Below are 20,472 nucleotides of genomic sequence, written 5' to 3'. Positions count from 1 at the left end.
TAACAATGGAGTCAATGTGAGTGTCCCGCTTCAGGTCCTGGGAGATGGTGGTGCCCAGGAACCTGAATGACTCCACTGTCGTTACAGTGCTGTTCATGATGGTGAGTGGGGGGAGTGCAGGGGGGTTTCTCCACGATCATCTCCACTGTTTTGAGCGTGTTGAGCTCCAGGTTGTTAAGACTGCACTAGATAGCCAGCTCTTTAACCTCCTGTCTGTAAGCAGACTCGTCACCGTCCTGAATGAGGCCGATCTTCACAATAAATCCGTCATGGTACCATGCCATCGCATGGGGAGATGTTTGGTAACACCTAAAACAACACCTAAAATGCAACTCATTACACTCTCTGTGCTGTCTGATTTGGGGGGATGGACATTAATAAATCAGACATGATTTTTTAATCACAATTTGTTGATACTTTACTACATGTTAGGTGTGGATAAATTTATTTATTATTCATGCAACAATGCTTATTACTGTAATAGCTTTCTTTAATAATAAGTATTCTGCAACCTATTAGTTTTATGCTCCTCACAAAGACGCTTATGTGGCATACAAAACTGCTGAGATTTGTGCTGTGAGCAACTGTATGACTTGTGCCTCGGTGACCAATATCTGTATAGTTACATTTTTAATGAATACTTGATTTGATTAAGTTAATTAATGGTTTGTTTTTAGCAGGACAAACAATTTATTTGGGAGCGCTCCATCTTTTGGGTGTTGGAGTGATCGCTTCCTGCATAGAACAGGATTAAGACGGCGCTGCTTTTTTGCTGTGGGTGTTTTTATTATTTTGTTTTGTACTTTCCACGCTAAAGCCGGGGGTTGCAGCAGTAGCTGTCCTGATTGTCTTATTGCCGTATGTGTTGGGCTGTGTGCTCTGGCCTGCCCTCCAGTCACAGAATTACCGGCGTTTTGATGTAATTTCTTTGGTTTTGGGATTTTGGTAGTTTAGCTCATTTGATTTATATCTTTGTCTGATCTTTTTAAGTGTTTTATCTGATTATTGTGATTTTGTATAGTGATATTCTTAATAGGGTCTTTGCCCTTCATGGTAACGAACCCGTGTGTCTGATTTCTATCAAGTATTCTGTTCCCTTTACTTTAAAGGGGTGGAATAGTCAGCATTAATACCTTTTCTTAAGGTTTTGGAATTCATAGTATAAAGTACTCCCTCTAGCTACGCTACACTTATAATAGCTGGATCTGGCAACACGGCGGAGGCTGCGCCAGTGCCCTCACTAGCAACTCTCTCTCAAGTCCCGTTCGGTGACTATTTTACCAATGTCCTTGCTACGTTTCTGTGCCTTGACCGTGGTAGTACCCTTGCTGTCTATGGAGGGTCAGAGAGCTCTCAGATTCCATCAAAAATATCTTAATTTGTGTTCTGAAGATGAACGTCTTACAGTTCTTACAGGTTTGGAACGACATGAGGGCAAGTAATTAATGACAGAATTTTCATTTTTGAGTGAACTATCCCTTTAAGGGAATGTGGTCCTCATGATACCTCCTAAAGTCAATTATGAGTTCCTTGGTCTTTTTCATGTTCAGTGTAAGATTATCATCTTTGCACCAGTGTGTCAGTCTGTTCACTTCCTGTCTATATCGGGTTTCATTTTTATTTGATATTAGACCAAAAACTGTTGTATCATCAGCAAATTTGATTATTGTGTTTGTGGGGTAGATGGCAATGCAGTCAATTGTGTATAGTGAATAAAGAAGAGGGCTCAGCACATAACCCTGTGGCACCCCTGTGCTGAGGTTCATGCTGGTGGATATGCGTGTGCCAAGTTTCGCTGTCTGTGGACAGTTTGATAGAAAGTCCTTTATCCATCTACACAGGGTGCTGTTAAGACCTAAGCCAAACAGTTTGTGACCAGTCTACTGGGGACAATAGTATTAAATGCCGAGCTGTAATCGATAAGTAGTAGCTTCAGACAGAGATAAATGAAAGATGTCTGTGAATACCTGCGAGAGTTGGTGGGTGCAGTCTCTTATCACTCTCCCCGGGATCCCATCTGGGCCCCCAGCTTTCCTCGCATTCACCGAGCTGAAGACTCGTCTCACCTCATGTGTCTGTATGTTCAGCAAGGGGTCTGTAGCCTCCAGTGGTGGTATTGCTGTAGTGTCCTCCCCAGTTGTTTCAAAGCGTGCAAAGAAGTGGTTCAGCTCCTCCGCAAGGGTGGCGTCACTGTTGCACTGTTACAGTTGGTTGCTGATCCCTCCTATAGTTGGTAATATGCTGAATGTCTTGCCACATACGCGCTGGGTCTCTGTTGTTAAATTGTTCCTCAATCCTTGCATGATTTACAAATCATGCAGTTTCACAATGTCAACACAAGGTGACAGCTCTAGATTTTAGGTGTGATATTGCTAAATATGATTTAAATGAGATAAAACCCCATAGAGCCAATTTAATTTATTTTTATAATTTATTAATTATGAAGCAAATGTTTATCAGAACCCCTCCCAATCAGCCTGAAATTTTCATGCAAGACAATGCAAGACTTTACTGAATCCTCTTTAGCTTCCATAGTGAAATATCATTATTAAACTGCTTCTTTGTTTCAAATGCGGATTGAGACGCACCTATAAATATTATAGGAAATGCCATCAGTTTTGTCAGTCTCAGCTTTGCAGTGGTATACAAGTCTGCCCAATAAACACAACAAGTGATAGAAATGTGACATTTATTTAATTATATGTCAACATATACATAAACACACATTACTAAAAAGGCAGTGAAAACAATTATCTAGTTAAGTTCCTTTGAGGAGCCAATCTACCAAATCACCACACAAAACTTCTACAAACACTTCAACTATAAGATCCTCAGATGAGAAAAGCTATAAAAGAATGGAAAGACTGTCTCAGTGAAGGTGGTTGTGAACGTGTATAGATTTGTGTTACTTACAGGATCAGAGAAGGACACCGTTCCTCTGTCATAGTCCAGCTGAACTCTCACCCGCTCCAGCTTTTGCACGACAGGAAGACCAGACTCTTCAAACAGTCTGTGCTGCACGCTCCACACACCACTGTCAAAGAAATCATATCCCTTCCTCTGGTTTGATGCCATAGTTATTCCAAGACTCCAGGAGGAGCTCTCTTTGACATCCACATCCCAGCAGTGTGTTCCTGAGTTAAACCCCTCTGAACCCAGAACACAGCAATGCTCGTCGAATCTCTCTGGATTAGCAGGAAGCGCTGGACTGTTAGCACTGCACACAAGACTGGTCAAATCATCAGACAAGTGGAGATCTGGATGAGCCGTGTTCGGGTCCAGAATTACAGGAGCTGATGAGACACAATCAACAGGTGCTGTTATTCTGATATAATGATCAATTATTAAAGCAACATATTCAAGTGATCGCTTAATGGCTGATCTGCTTTTCGCATTTGCTTTCTGACACAATCCACACGCTTGTGTCTGTCGTCAGGACAAATGGAGTGAAAGAACATTCACTTTGACGCGTTTGGTTTAAACAGCTTGTTCGCATCTTTGTACAGATATCAGAAGGATCCCAGCTGAGGTTCAGAATGAGGGTTGAAAATCTTTTTCCCACATATATATTTGTTTATTTTTTCTGCAAAAAACTTTAACAACATTATAAGTAAACATCAAGGAACATATTAAAATTATAAAAAAGAATCTATGTCATCACCCCTTTAAATTAAATATTCACTCATTTGTCATTCACATTATATGTATATTTTAATATACTCTCTAGGGGGCCTCAGTACACACTTCCAAGGGGACACAAATTGGCTTAAAATGATTTAAAATCAGACAAAACAAGCTTTAAAATGACAAAAAAGCTTTTTAAAATGACACCCTTAATTTGTTCCACTGGTCTTGGAAAACTGTATAATACTCAATTATAATTCATACTGTATAAGTGTGATTTCCAGATGTTGAAAGTCATGGAAATTTCAATAACGAATAGGAATTTTTGTAGTTATGTCTATTTTATCAGGCAGAAATTATTTGTGAATTAAAGAGAGAGAGGCAAGGCAAGTTTATTTATATAGCACATTTCATACACAATGGTAATTCAAAGTGCTTTACATAAAAGGAAGTGAAATAGTCATTAAAAATAATAAGAAATTAAAAATAAAAATCACAACAATAAAAACAAAGTGATTTAAAAATTGATTTTAAAGAAATTTAAAACATTTAAGAATAGAAAGTGATTATACATAGTGCAATCAGTTCGGACGTAGCACAGTGCTCATTCAACAAATGCACAGCTAAACAGATGAGTTTTGAGTCTGGATTTAAAAGTGGCTAATGTTTTAGCACATCTGATCTCTTCTGGAAGCTGGTTCCAACTGCGGGCGGCATAATAGCTAAAAGCAGACTCCCCTTGTTTTGTGTGAACCCTTGGTATTTCTAACTGACTCGATCCTAATGATCTGAGTGGTCTGTTAGGTTTATATTCAGTGAGCATATCTCCAATGTATTTAGGTCCTAGGCCATTTAGAGATTTATAAATGAGTAAAAGTACTTTAAAATCAATCCTAAATGTAACTGGAAGCCAGTGTAAGGACCTGAGGACTGGTGTAATATGCTCAAATTTTCTGGTTCTAGTCAGAATCCTGGCAGCAGCGTTCTGGATGAGCTGCAGCTGTCTAATAGTCTTCTTTGGAAGGAGACCATTACAATAATCCACCCTGCTGGTGATAAAGGCATGAACCAGTTTCTCCAAGTCTTGACTGGAAACAAAACATCTAATTCTTGCAATGTTTTTGAGATGATAGTATGCTGATTTAGTTACTGCTTTGACATGACTACTAAAACTAAGGTCTGTCTCCAGAAACACCCCAAGATTTTTGACTTGGTTTTAGTTGATTGACCCCTAGAGTCAAGGTATGCATTCACCTTGATAACTTCATCTTTGTTTCCAAATGCAATGACTTCAGTTTTCTCCTTATTTAACTGAAGAAAGTTCTGGGACATCCAACAGTTTATTTCATCAATGCATTGGCAGAGGGAGTCAATGGGGCTGTAGTCATTTGGAGATAAGGCTAGGTAAATCTGGGTATCATCAGCATAGCTGTGATAGGCAATTTGGTTCTTTCTCATTATTTGACTTAGTGGGAGCATATACAGGCTAAACAAGAGCGGTGCAAGAATTGAGCCTTGTGGGACTCCGCATGTCATGGACGTCCACTTAGACTTATGCTCTCCTATACTCACATAATAACCTCTCCCTTCTAAGTATGACCTGAACCATTTGAGTACCATCCCAGAAAGCCCGATCCAGTTTTCCAGTCTCTCTAGAAGTATGTTATGATCAACCGTATCAAACGCAGCACTAAGATCTAGTAGTACCAGAACTGATATTTTGCCTGAATCAGAATTGAAGCGAATATCATTTATTATCTTAATGAGTGCTGTCTCTGTGCTATGATGTGCTCGGAAACCAGATTGAAAATTGTCCAGGTATCCATTTAAGTTTAAGTAGTTGTTCAGCTGATTAAAAACTACCTTTTCAATAATCTTACCTATGAAAGGAAGATTTGATATTGGTCTATAGTTGTTCAACATTGTGTTATCAAGATTGCGCTTTTTCAGAAGGGCTTAACAACTGCAGTTTTCAGGAGTTTGGAAAAGTCCCAGAAAGAAGTGAAGCGTTCACCACTTCTAAGAGATCTGTTTCTAAACAGTCAAGCACACTTTTGAAAAAAGATGTGGGAAGTGTGTCAAGATAGCATGTTGATGATTTAAGGTGCTGTACTATTTCTTTCAAAATTTTGCAATCAATTTCTTCAAAAACAGACATAGTCACTTCTTTTTGAAATTGCGGTCGAATCTGTGTGACCTCTGCAAAAGTGGATATGCCAATCTCCTTTCTGATATTATTGATCTTCTCAGAAAAGAAGGAAGCAAACTCATTGCATTTACTGTCGGAGAGCATTTCACTGGGAATCTGACGGGGTTTGTAAGTCTCTCCACAGTAGCAAAAGAGTGCGAGAGTTGTTTAAGTTACTGTTTATAAGGTTTGAGAAGAAGGTCTGTCTAGCTGTAGCTAGTTCCACATTGAAAGCATGAAGGCTGTCTTTATAGATGCTATAGTGAATTTCAAGTTTTGTCTTCCGCCACATTCGCTCAGCTTTTCTGCATTGTCTTTTCATACTCTGAACTGCTGTTGATTTTCTCCATGGTGATTTTTGTCTGCCATTCTTCTTGCAGACCCTTGTCGGAGCAATATCATCAATAACATTCTTAACTTTTGAGTTAAAAGAATCCAGGAGAAGATCAACAGAGTCTGCAGAAATGCTTGGTGTTAAAGATATAGCCTTCATAAATAGCGCACTAGTTTTCTCATTAATGCATCTCTTTCTGACAGAGACAAATCTAGATTCAGTGGTAACAGAGATCAATATATCAAATAAAATACAGAAGTGATCAGATAGTGCTACATCCTTAACAACAATGGATGAAATGTTTAGACCTTTACTGATGAGTAAATCTAGAGTGTGTCCACGATTGTGTGTGGGTTCATGCACATGCTGGATCAGATCAAAAGTGTTTAAAACAGTAATAATTTCTTTTGCAGTTTTGATTTCTGCATTATCTATGTGAATATTAAAATCCCCTGCAATAGTAAAACAGTCAAACTCTGACAAAATCATTGATAACAGTTCTGTGAACTCTTCAACAAAGGCTGGAGAGTATTTTGGAGGCCTGTAAATAATGATAAACAGAATGCGTGGAGCACCTTTCAGCACAATACCTAGATATTCAAAGGACAAATACTGACCAAATGACACTTGCTTGCATTGATAAACATCTTTAAATAGAGCAGCTACACCTCCACCTCTCCTAACAGTCCTGCAGACACTTGTAAAGTTAAAGTTAGGAGGGGCTGTTTCATTGAGGACTGTTGCACTGCAGCTGTCTTCAAGCCATGTTTCATTTAGAAACATAAAATCCAGGTTGTTTGTGGTTATAAAATCATTGATCAGAAATGATTTATTTTTTAGTGAGCGAATGTTTAAAAATGCTAACTTGATGGAATTACATTTTGTCTCTACAGCAATCTTAGATTGACGCATTACAGGCCGCAGATTAGATGGATCAGCCGTACGGCTTGAGAAGGCCTTAGACTTTCTATCACGTGATAAAACAGAGATATAGAGAGAAAAAAACAACAACTTTATCACAGTGTCACAAAAGACTGGAAATATCATGTAAATTCATTTGGTTATAAAATGTGTGAACCCTGAAATGCATTTATCTTTAGAAATGTTTGCAATTATGAGATTTAATTATTTTAATTCTAATATATTGCCACTCCTTGTGTCTGTAAAAAAAAAAAAAATAAAAACAGGGTTCCCACTCTTTCATGAACACCAGATTCAAGGACTTTCAAGGACTTTTTTAAGCACCATTTATTTTATATCAAGCACCTATCAAATTCACACGCCAGCATATGTAGTGTCATGAAAGACCTTACAGTACTAAACATTTTACTTGCACTTAACATTTACATTAAAAATTTCAGAGTAATAATGTTTTGAATGTGTAGGTTTCATAAATTTAGACCGTTTTGAGCAGTCGTGTTCAAAGGAATTTAATGAAATCCATTTAATTTAATACTGATAATATTCAAATACAATTTCTAAAATATTGATAAAATATGCATCAAACTGGTTTTTGCTGTAGTTCTTGTACAACATTTAAATTTGAAAGAATTTCGCAATTTTTAAATTAATAAAAAGTGGTTAAATGTTGTAATAACACTGTAAAACCTGTTAACATTACAAATGTGCACATTCTCTCAATAGAGACGTTACTCATTAATAAATAACGCAAGTCAAAATTATTTTGTAAATCCCATTTTTTCATCTTTGATCGAGAGGAATGCAGGTGCTCAAACATGCACCTGCTCAAAATTTCAATATTTTTGTAAAATATGTCATGAACATTTTAGACCTTGTACATGTGCAAATCTGCAAAAAAAAAAAAAAAAAAAAAAAAAAAATAGGACTTTCTATTTGCTTTTAAACTGTACACGCTTTTCACTAAGCTGTTTTTCTTATTTTTCAAGTTCTACATTTTCTCCTTAGCTCCATGTCACAGTAAGTTCTGGGAGTTCATTTTTAGTCCATCTCCTATCCTGAAAAGTCTGTCTTGCAGAGATTGACTAAAAATGAGCTCCTAAAACTTACTGCTATTCTGGAAGATAAATTCTTCAAACAGTGGTACAAGAGGATGTGGTGCTGGTCCTTCAAGAGTCACTCTCAACTTATCTGTCTATAAAGCCTACAAAAATTAGTCTTCATGTATTTCACAACACTTCAGCATGGTATTCTTATTAAGTGAGGGTCATGTTTTAGGATGTTTTACCCAAGCAATGTCTCTGAGAACTTGACACACTGTAAGTCTAGAGACTCCAGCAAGGTTGCAGTTCTGGAAAATGGTGGCGCTGGAGAATAAAGGTTTGATGGTTTACACCTAATTCTTCACATTAATTCTTAATTATTTTGCAGTTACCGTGTGTCTTTTCTTCTCCACCTGTTTTTGTGTGCCCCCGCTGACCCAGTGAGCATTTCACTGACCAATGGTCATGTCTTAACTTTACAATTTCTGTATTGCATTAGTTTTGAATATTTCTCATTGGGGATTTCATAATTTTTGACTTTTCAGTTAAATCTCTTTTTTAGCTTATTTTATCTGTAAAAGAAAACGTGCCTAATAATTCTGCACACATGAATATAAGATTTTCACTTCCAGCCTTCATGGACAATTATACATCAAATGTGATTTCAATACCCCGCATATTAATAGCGCGAAAATTATATACAATATAGAATGTTTGCGGGAGCGGGACACACACGTTGCGGGAGCGGGCGGTAATGGTCAGAAACTCAGCGGGAGCGGCTTAAGAAAACTCTAGGCTGCACATCAACACATGCTAAGTTTTTTTTTTTTTGTTCAAAAACATAAAAAAATTTTACCACTCGCAAACTTTTGAACAGTATCGTAGCCCACATAGGAGGGCATTTTAAACTTACGTATATTGGACAATGGCCTTCAAAAAGGCTCAGAATCACTTTTCTAAAGACTCACTGTTTTGGACAACATCTTGCATCTTCTTCCAGGCTCTGAACGGCAGGTTGCCCAAGTAATGTGCCACATTAATCAAAGCTCCAGAAGCCAGCTGTGGATCCGACTGTACGCTCTGGACTCTGGAAGAACAATCGGGAGTCAGAACTGCATTGGGTTTGTGACATGTTCAGAACCACAGACACGAACACATCACTCACCTTTTCATCGCGTCTGGAAAGTTCTGGAAAATAAACAGACAATTACCTCCTCAAATAATCAATAACTGAATCGGTGATCAATGAATGAATCGATAATTTGAACTGAGACCTTTAGAAACAAGACTTCGTTGGCATTCAACATCTTCTCCAAGTCTCTGATTGTGTGTGAAAGAGCTGAGATGTGCTCGTTGATCTCTGCAAACTTCTCCTGCATCATCTGATTCTTCTGCTCCTGTTCCTCCCTCAACGCAGTGATTGCAATTTGTTCTTCATCTCTGAGAAGCTGATGAAGCTTCTCAAACTCCAGTTTAATCTGATGCTCTGTGTGCTCCGCTTGAGACTGAAATCAAATCACATTTCATTTGATCATCTGAATGAACACAAATTAACTTTATTACATCACATACATGCAATTGTGCTAATAAAAATAAGTGTGCTTAATTACTGAATGTGCACCTGTAATATAATACAAATCTACAAATATATTTTTAAAATTGTACGCAGATAAAATAATGTTAATGAACTAAAAGGCCACTTGTATTTAGTGTATTTAAAGAGAGCTCACTTTCATGACTGTTTCTATAAACACACTTAAATACACTTTTAGAAAGTGCACTTTGTAATAATGTCAAATTAAAAGTTTAGCTTTAAAGTACATTGTATTTATATATATATATTAATAATATTTTCATGTTTTACATTCTGTTCACACTTAGTGTAAATAGACACTCCGATAAAGAATACACTTAAGTGCAAATAGCCCGTCTTGTTGGCAAAGGCTATTTACACTAACTCCGCCCACTAAGCTGTGATTGAGTGATTGAAAAAAAGACGCTAACTCAACATCAATTTCAGTGACGTAAATGATAAAACGTATGCTTTTTGACGCGATCGACCCGAGTTCGAGCCCGCCTTTTGCCGAACTTTTTTTCTCTCTTTTCAAATCTCATATTGCATCAGAAAGGCATTTATTTTAAGTAAAAATGAAGGAAATAATCAAAAAGTTGAAAATAAGAGTATTGGGTAGAGTTAGGGTAGTTGTAGGGAGGGATTTATTGTCCCAATAAGGTGGCATCCAGTTAATAATTTGAATAAAAACTATAATTTACACTCAATACGTTATTATTGCGTACTGTTTTATAATGTACTACAATACTGAGGTGCAGATAATTACCACTATTTGCAATAAGTAGTATAAATAGCAGAAAATCTTGCTATTTTAACAGTGTAAATAGCATCCATCGCTATTTACACATTGTAAATGGTATCTATCCCTAAAAAAATATGCTATTTGCACAGTGTAAATAGCATATCTTTAAAAAAATACTGCTATTTTCACTTGGTGTAAATAGCATCCATCGCTATTTACACATTGTAAATAGTATCTATCGCTAAAAAAATATGCTATTTGCACAGTGTAAATAGCATCTAATTGCTATTTGCACTTAGTGCAAATAGCCGATGCCATTCTTTACTGTAGTATTATAAATTGTCCTGAAGTATAAATTTAAAATGGAAAGTTCATCATGACCAAGGGGTTAATGAACCAAAAGCAGATTGTCATTTACAAAAATACACCAAATCAGGAGTTGAATGGAATCGGTTAGATTAAATATTACAAATAATAATTGTGTAGAGATATCCTACACCTGTAATGAAAATGTCTTTGACTTTTGATGTGCATCCTCACCTGAATGTGCTGAAGTGTTTTCACACAATCTTCTTTAAATTTTTCTCTGCATTTAAGTTTATCTTGTAAGGACTTCAGCTCCTCCTAGAATTACACAAAATAAAATATATCAAGAGAATACAGTGATATGTTTGTATATGTAGCCTAATATAAGGTTGGAGAGAAATGCAGAGTGCATGAATGTGATGATATCCGTGTTTGACTATTTATTGTTTTTGAAAGAAGACACATTTATCCTACCTTACGAGATGAAACTACTTCATTGATGGGTCTGAATGTGTGATTGACATGTTTTTGTGAATCTCTGCACACTAAACACACAGGCTGTTTGTCCTCCAGACAGAAGAGCTTGAATTTCTCACTGTGTAAACTGCAGGCCTCCTCAGACCCTGATAAACGCCTCTTATTTCTCCTCTCCTTCAGGAACGACTCACACAAGTTTTTTAACACAAGATTGCATGGAGGATCATCTCTTGAGGACCTTCTCCTGCAGATAGGACACTCCCTAGTGTTCTTGGTCCTCCAGAAGTGTTGAAGACACTCCTCACAGAAACTGTGACTACACGACAGAAGAACAGGAGCCTTGAAGATTTCACAGCAAATCGGACAAGAAATTTCGTTTACAGAGAATGAATCCATTTTCACGATTTGAGCGCTTCAGCAAACTAAATTTCACTTTCTGAGTGGTTTCAAATATTACCACGAAAATCACACAAACACAGATGCTGCCGTCTTCGGGACTTGTTTTCCAAACTAAGTTTGAGTTTCGATTCTGATCACCTGACGTCTGCGATTTTCATGTAGGCTACCAATTCAGACGGGACTAAAATGCCATAACTTCATGCCATATTAGAATTCCCGCAATTACGAGATTCCAACTTGTAAAAAGCGTTCACGTCCTCGTAGAACTCGTATTTAGAATTTGTGAACCAGGAGTTTTCTGAGAGCTACGACTTGTGCCTCGTGACCGCTGTACCACCTGACCACCGCACTGACCGCAGGCTCTGTTTAGGCGTTGATAGTGTTGCCGTAAAAAAACATAACTCCGAGTCCGAGGACGTCACGTGTTGTCATCTCGAAATTACGGTAATAACGATAAGGCGTGAACGCAGCATAACATCTCCGTGTTTCTTACAGAGGTGGGAGGGTCTATTTTGGGCAGCTGGGCGTTTCAGAGGTCACGCGCTCTGTATGCGTGCATTGCTTATCCTCATTCGGATTGATTACCATTTTAGTATAATCGCACAAATACCATGGTGAAGCTAAATGGCTAGTATAGCAAAACCATGTTAATGTGTGGTTACTTTAGTTATTTATTTGTAGTAAACCCGTGTTTAATTTTCATAAAAGGGACATATGTAATTAAAACATTATGTAATTGAGTGCAGAAATGAACGTGAATAATTTTACTTTACTTGAAGTCATTTAGTAGACGCTTTTATCCAAAGCGACTTACAAATAAGAAAAATGAACTAAAACTAAAAGTTAAAACTCTATAAATACTATAAACACATTTATGAAAATAAAGTAATTAAAAATGATAAATGCATACAACGACATTTCAAAACTAAACATTTAAAGGAAAATTTAAAATAAAGCCAAAAACAATTCAAAATATTAAAACAACAAAAAGGTATGAGTATAATAATGATTCTAACATAACACTAAGCCAAACACCAAAAATTAACTACATGCGTGTATGTACAGCCACACACACACACATACATATTTTTAATTCATTATTTTACCTGACGCTGATCTTAACAGTTTGCGTGATCTGGCTCTTGATTTTGTTGTTTTATTTTTTTAATTTATTTTTTTAATGTCTTTGCCAGGACACAAATATAATCAAACGTGTGGGCGGTATGAGCATCTAGGGTAAATCACATTGGCCAAAACACAAGGAAACGCGTTGTAGAAAAAAACAAAAAACAACAACAACAACAAAAAAAAAAAAACCTGGCAATCACAGATGTCGCATTCGGACGGGATTAGTTTTCTCAGAGAATCACTGTATAGTAATTCACGAGTTCACACTTACATATAATTAGCTGGAGTATGGTAATGCGTAATTGGTGTGCTGTCCGGGGAAGGGCCCTGAGCTCGGGAATGGCCCGAACCCTAGAGTACCCCCCATAAAGAAATCGGGTGTTGAACAGCCGCCAGACTAATACCCCCCGAAATACGCACTGAGATCTGGCGGGGCTGGTTTCGAGGAGAGCCTACGTGCTCTGTGGAAGTGGCTTGTAGCATCGGATGGGTAGGCCCCACCGGCTGGTAAGGAATGGAGGAGGAGCAGCGTAATTGGGAGGGGGGAGATGTGAGGTTAGGCTGAGAGGGTTCAGACAGTGTTCGGTGGTGGGATGAGACCCATGGTGTTGGACAGCTGGGCCTCGCTGACCGTCGGACGTTTTTTTTTTTTTTGGAAAGGTAAGGTTGGTTGGCCGGGAGACCCTCTCCGAAGTCTGACGGGAGATCAAGACTCACTGTGTCGGACGGGTAAGTCTCGCCGACCGTAGGATGGAAACGGTAGGTTTGTCTGGCTGGGAGGCTCTCGCCGACATCCGAAGGGAGATCAAGACTCACTGTGTCGGATGGGTAAGCTTCGCCAAGCTTTGGACAGAAAAGGTGAGGTTGTCTCCCGAACTTTGTTAATAAAACATCATTAAGTGGTCAGGTAAGGGAAGTTACCAGTAACAACAAAAATCCTATAAATCGACTATGCTACCTGGAACACACCAGGACAGAACAGCCCTATACAAGGGCACACAGGTTCATTGCCAAAGGCAGGGTGAGCATAAAAATACAGATAGTAATATAAGAATTACTTTATTCAAACATACAATTAATAAAAACACAGTCACTCAATACAATGTGTCACACAAGGTCTCAAATCACATCACAAACAATACCAGTAACACAAAATGATTAAATAAAAGAAAATCAAGAGGTAAAGGGGGAGGTGGCCAACCCCTCCCACTTTAAAGACCTAAATCCACAAAAAAACAAAAAAAAAAAAAAAACACAACCCACCAAACAATTCAATAACAGTTTACACAAAAACACCAAAGCACAAACACAGCCACTGAGGGGCGAAATAAAATGGCCAAGAAGAGCCAGAGTACAAAAACGTAGCCTCCCAGCTAACTCGCGCACAGACCAGCGCAATCCTGTGCCAGTGCTTCAAACACAAATAAAACAAACAAAATAACAGAACAGACCCAGGTGAGTTCCAGACAAAACTGTTGAAACCAACACAAACAAAACAGAGCAGCAGTGCACTCAGTTACTTTATGTTCGTTAGGCTTCAATTAAGATAATTGGAAACCCTTGGACGTGCAATCAAACCTGCAGGACAATGAACAGAAAAAGTTACTAATAAAAACAAACTCTCCATACATACCAAGAAAATGGTACAATGCTGCAATACACATGGTCGCTCACCACACAGGATTACAGCTACTTGCAGGCCCATGACTAAAAACAAACAGGGAAATAAGCCTCTCCATTGAACAGGCAAAAGGCATTTTTAAAACAGGGACTGAAAACTGGCCAATACCTAGCACGCATGACAGACAGGAGGATAACCCAACTGCTAGCACTCATTACACCACATGTCACAAAGGGGCGGTACACTAAAAAATGCTGGGTTAAAAACAACCTAACGTGTGTTATTTGGCAGCCGAACACATACTGGGTTATTTTGACGCAGCTGGTTGGGTTAAACGTTTTTACCCACCATGCTGGGTTGTTTAATATATTGTTTAAATTATTATATTGCTGGCTTAAAATTGGCTGGAAAATAAAAAAAAACACAGAATTACTCAGCAGCAATAATCAAAAGATGAATATTTATTATGCAAGAACACCCATGGACAAAATACAAGACAAATTGAATTTATTTGGGTGAATACAACATAGTTTACAATGTTACATACATTTAAACTTGTTTAACAAGCATTTTAGAAATAAATATAGAAGTAGCATTTTAAGTGTATTCAACCGTTCTCTGTAATCGCTTTTTACCGAAATAGTGCCAATTCTCGTGCCGGTGTGTCGCCGAAATCTGAGCCGGTGAAGGACTGCTGTTCGCGGGGAACTGTGGCCTCGTGTTTCACTCATAGCTAAGAGATGGCTTGTTGAGAAGTTTCACCTGAGCTCGGTTAGGTAGAAAGAAAAAAAAAAATCCCAGCGTTAAAATGACCCAACAAGCTGAACAGCATGTACCAAGGATGATGCATCCCAAGGAGCCAAACACTTCCCTCTTATATATTCACAACACAGGCACTAATAGGCTAATGAAACTTACCCAACTGACCAATCATAATAAAGTACAAACACTGATTGGTTCACCTGTTTGGTTAAAGCCAGCCAATCACACCGGGGCTATACCTCACGCTGCTACAACTGAGTTTGCTGAAAAACAGAAGGTAAATTGCTCTGGAATTATTACAGAGGTTGTGTGAGAAAAGCAGACGTGGCAGATTCGGACGGGATTAAAATCACTGTATGTCTGTGAAACACAAATTTCTCTAACGACACCCTGTAAAACTAGTCCCGTCTGATTGATTTATGCTTTTATCGAGACATTGAGAAAAGACAAACTAAGATAGTCAAGTCCGTGCAAGTTTTGGAAGAGGGTGGAGACTGGAGAGGGTTTTTTACCACCTGGTGTTAAAAGCAAGTCCGACAACATTATCAAAATTTCTTCCCCGTTATGTGGCTTGATTTCCACCATGTTTTATAACATGAAATCAGGGCGGGACATCACTTACGTCACAGCCCGACAAAACCGCACCTGATATTGTGTTATTTTATATTATGATATTTACTCAATATGGTAATATCTTACTTAAAATATGATGAATGTTCAAGAATGTAATCCATATACTGAATCACTCTAATACTGGATGTCTTAGTACAGATTGTAAGTCTTAAGGGGCCATCCATTGGGCAGTGTTGGTATTTTCCATTGTAGTGTACCAATGAACTTGAATAACCCAATGAACTTTGGGTGATTTCCAGAATATGACAGGAACAGGTAAACAAGCTTAATGTATGTCTTGTGGGAACACCGCCAACCAATGAGAGGCCGTAAAATAAAAGTTTTTAAAAAATGGCAGATCTGGCCAAATTCTACCATTAAAAGACGGACCAGGTGGGCTGGTAATAAATCGTGGCAAACCAGACAGGCATAGCCAATTAAAAACCGGAACTACCAAATTTGGGTGGAAAAACGGGTATAAAACGGATGCCCCGACAGACAGAGATTTCAGATGTGGCGACCGTTATCTCGGCTTTGTTACTTTGTTTAATAAAGTCTTATTTTGACATCTGGAACTCTGCGTTTCGAGCTTCATTGTTCACATTGAAGAAATCTATCTTTGCTGGCTCTGAGACACAACACTGACAGCTTGTGACAGGCAGCTACACTTGTTGTATTAAAAATGGGGTCTATGTAGACACCCTTTTTAGATATGAAATGAGACTGATACAAAACAGTGAAATACCGCTATGTCCCTGTAAAATATTACTGCAACCTGCTGTGACGATGGAGAGAGTTTATGACTGAGAATCGTTTTCTTTTGGCAAATAAGAACTAGTGTTAACAGACAGGCAAAACCTCACGCTTCCGCTTAATTGTCATTTGCAGCTCTCACAAAATAGTAAATCATTTATATGGCAGAAAACGTCTCCCGTTACTATAGGCCCTTTTGCACCGCAGGAACCTTTTCATAGTACCCAAACTAATTGTGGAACTACCCACTTTTTGGCGTGTTCGCACCGCGGGAACTAGGAACTGTTTTAGTTCCCGGAACTTCATTTGGAGGAACTAATTAGCTCCTACTTCAGAGCAGGGTCTAAAACAGTTCCATAGGAACTATCGTGACGTAAGTGTACGCTGATTGGCTAAACGCGTAAGAAAACGCCCTCACCCGCCATGATTTAAAACGCAGTGTAAACACATACTGTGTAAACATCGCATCAACTTATATTTCGCAAGAATGGAGAACAGCGATAGATGAACAGACGCTGAAGTGCAGGCACTTTTGAACATTTTGAACTCCTTTCCGATCTTTTAATCGCTTGACGTATAAGTTACGTCGACATTCCATGTCCATTATTGTGAACCCCGCAAGACACAAAAACACAGCTCCGATCACAGCGTCCTCCATCCTCCTGTTGTTAACGTTGTTCTTCTGTTTTCGTTGTTGAACGCCGCACACAAATGACGTCGCTGTCGACCGGCTTACGTCACTTCTTAGGACCCACTGTCGGTGCGAATGCAACCCTTTAAATGGTACTGGGAAATAGTTCGCGCAAAATCGTCCCAGTACTTTAGTACTGTACTTTTAGTTCTGGAACTAAAGCGGTGCGAAAGGGGTTTATCATAACCTCTGTTCCCTGAGAGCGGGAACGAGACATTACGGAGAAATTCTCCGTTATGGGAACTCCTTCCCTTCCAACCTTTCCTGAAGTCCTATTGGCTCACGCCAGTCTAAATGACTGGCCAATTGTCGCGAAGTATGCAAATCGCATGCAAATACTGACAAGCTGAGAGGCAGTATAAAATGCGGTGCACGCGACAAATATGTCAGAATCGGATACTGAACGTCGCTTAGCTGGTCGAGCAGCGAACACGGCGACCTCCGTGATGTCTCGCTCTGGCTCTCAGGGAACTGAGTTTATGATAGTAACCGGAGATGTTCCCTCTCGAGCTTTCACGAGACATCACGGAGAAATTCTCTATTATGGGAACGATATTCAATCCCGCCGTGAGAGAGTCTACGAGCAGCCTGTACAAATTACCCACTCAGCGAAGATAGAACACACACAATTCCCACCAATAATATAATAAATAACTGTTTTCTGTTTGAAAATATTTTAAAAGTCAAGTTATTCCTATGATTTCTAAGCTGAATTTTTAGTATCATTTCTCCAGTCACATGATCCTTCGGAAATCATTCTAATATTCTGATTTGCTGCTCAAAAAACATTTATTATTATGTTGAAAACAGCGGAGTAGAATCTGATTCTCTGCCAGTAGGAGGCGCTTTGAGAGCGGAAGAACTAGCGGTTTCCCCGGTTATCCCTGTGTTGTATCAAACTGTATTACGCCGTGGACGAGTAGCCTGGTAATACCAAACTCTGCTACTTCGCTTTGCTTCGTACTAGTCAGAGTCTGGAAGGGAATAATTGACAAGTGTTTACTTTCTCGTGGGGGGTCGCTTGTCTGAAGTTTAAAATCATTGGTGTACCCGTAAGCCAATCACATATTTTTATTTGAGATAAAAGTAGGGGAATACAAAGTCATACAAAAATATGAGTCAAATTTTCATACATTTTTCAAAAATTATATATCTAATACATCAAGAATCCTCTTTAATAGTTGAGATGTCTTAACAGCTTTACGATTGTTCTGTACTGAAGTTAGAGAATCATAAAAAAACCTTTAAATCAATGGAAAAAAGTCTACCATTTGGTACAGTTAACATACATTTTGCTTTGTGTATGTGATATTTCCCCAATAAAACAATCATTTTAATTATATTGTCCATTTCCAATAGACCAGTATCACAATCCAAAAACAAGAGCATTATATCAGTTATAGTGACAAACTTGCAAAACACTTCAAAAAGAAACAAAGAAACTTGGGACCAAAATAGTTTGGCATAATCACAACTGAAAAATAAATGAAAAATGGTTTCTGACTCTTCTTTACAAAAACAGCATAAGGGCGAGAACCCCTCTTTAAACTTACTGATAAAATCATTACATGGATAATATCTATGCATTGTTTTAAAATGAATTTCTTTAACCTTATTAGGAATTACATATTTATTCATATCTGACCACGGATTCTGAAATAAAAGCGAGGGATAATCCTATTTCCATTTCACCATTGCCTTAGGAAAAATACTTTTTTCTTTCATTAAAATTTTCCTAATATAAAAGTTATTGAATTTTTTATCCCTGATAGAAAGGCCCCCAACAGTAAGATCTGGAAGAGAACCAATAACCGGCTTATACATTTTTTCATTTTTAATAAGGTGAAGTAGGTTTGGGGAAATACAGTGAATTAGTTTTATATATTCACTGGAAGATACATTTAATCCACAATTATTAATAAATTCAGTGTAGTTATATAGATCACCTGAGTGATTTAATAAATCTGTAACAAAAATTTAACCTTTGTTAAACCAATCACTCCAAAAAATTGTCTTGTTTTTGAATAGCCGTTGAGGTACCATGACAGTGGTTTGGCTTTTAGCAGTGTTCATTGCCATAGTAACTTACCTTCCAGTTAACCTGCAGGTTATGTTCTGGTTTAGAGATCTCAAACCGAAATCTGACCAATCAGCTTCAAGCAAAGTGACACGTCTCTGACGCAATAAAGCCACTCCTCCAGTTTCTCTTACTCCAAATTAAAGGACGCTACGTAGTAAAACATTTTTAAAGATAAAATCATCAGATTTGTAGAGATGATTATTATTTATTTTTAAATAATTATTTTATATTATTTATATAATTATTAGTACAAAGCCTGAGTTGACAGAGAAAGTTGATGAGCTTCATGGTACCAATAAAGCCGGATTGGACTGGTTTGTTTTTGTCAACTTAAAACTAATCCTGTAACCCTGAGTTTGTTCAGCCACCATCATGGTACAGGCCCCTGGTCTCATCTACATGTCTTGAATGTTGCTGTGCTACATTGTGTTTGGATTTACCTTTGTTTGATTTACTCTTGCTGGATTAAAGGCTTATGATATATAACCTTTTGTCTTCGTTGTGCGCTCTTAAACAGCATAGCCGTGACACTTATAGACTTGCTGTGCAGAGTCTGCGTGACAAACATTTAAGTTCTAACTTGTGAAGAACTGTTTTTAAAGTCTTGGAATGTGTCTTTGAATATTTATCCGTGACATTTGAATTGCTTGTGCAAAACTTGGGTTGGTATGATTTTACCAAGTAGGACACATTTCTGGAACTTATTTGAACATTTAGGGAAGACATTTTTAAATTTCTCTTTGCAATATGTTGAGTATTGTTGATGCATAACTTGAGTGTGGCCCAGATAATGTATATTTATGGTTTATTTGGTTCATTATTACCTAAAATGTGTCTGTGCAGTGGCTTGCTTGTGGACCACTGCCAAAATGCCACCATGCAGCATAAATAATATTAATAACAATGTTAATAATAAGAATGAGATAGGTTGTTAGGTCACACAAGCGGGAGCGCATCGCCATCATTCTGCAGCGTTTTGCTTGATGTTTTAAAAACAGTTTTATTTTTGGCATTGTTTATGGTCTGTTGGTGCGTTTAAAACGAACAGCGCTCTTCCGCTTTTGAGGCATTTAAGAATCTGACTTGAAAATGCTTCCCAAGTGTCAGCTAAAGTCGGTTTTTAGTCATGTTGCTCTGGCGTTGGCTTAGCTCAGTGGTTACTTCCGATTACTGAAAAATCACCATTTCATGGCCGCCGGGAAACCGTGCGACCGGAGATCG

General features: G+C 38.1%; 1 protein-coding gene across 1 annotated transcript; it reads right to left on the bottom strand.

The window, feature by feature from the left end:
• Positions 1-2,672: 2,672 nt before the first annotated feature.
• trim35-39 (tripartite motif containing 35-39) lies at positions 2,673-12,100 on the bottom strand. Its single transcript, XM_058764396.1, has 6 exons — positions 11,203-12,100; positions 10,963-11,046; positions 9,382-9,612; positions 9,273-9,295; positions 9,076-9,194; positions 2,673-3,293 (listed from the first exon to the last, which is right to left on the bottom strand). The coding sequence occupies exons 1-6, from the start codon at positions 11,599-11,601 to the stop codon at positions 2,821-2,823; spliced, it is 1,329 nt and encodes a 442-aa protein (XP_058620379.1). The 5' UTR covers positions 11,602-12,100; the 3' UTR covers positions 2,673-2,820.
• Between the last annotated feature and the right edge of the window lie 8,372 nt (positions 12,101-20,472).

The sequence above is a fragment of the Onychostoma macrolepis genome, chromosome 23 (genome assembly GCF_012432095.1).
Source record: "Onychostoma macrolepis isolate SWU-2019 chromosome 23, ASM1243209v1, whole genome shotgun sequence".
Lineage (NCBI taxonomy): Eukaryota > Metazoa > Chordata > Actinopteri > Cypriniformes > Cyprinidae > Onychostoma > Onychostoma macrolepis.
Note: the sequence above shows the minus strand (reverse complement) of the source record. Positions and strands in the feature narration are given on the sequence as shown.

Excerpts from the sequence above, each read along its gene's own strand:
- trim35-39 (XM_058764396.1), bottom strand. The coding sequence starts at position 11,601 with ATGGATTCATTCTCTGTAAACGAAATTTCTTGTCCGATTTGCTGTGAA. Across the intron at positions 9,613-10,962 it reads AAACACTTCAGCACATTCAG|TCTCAAGCGGAGCACACAGA; the intron begins GTGAGGATGCAC and ends ATTTGATTTCAG. Across the intron at positions 3,294-9,075 it reads GCAAGATGTTGTCCAAAACA|CTCCTGTAATTCTGGACCCG; the intron begins GTGAGTCTTTAG and ends GTGTCTCATCAG.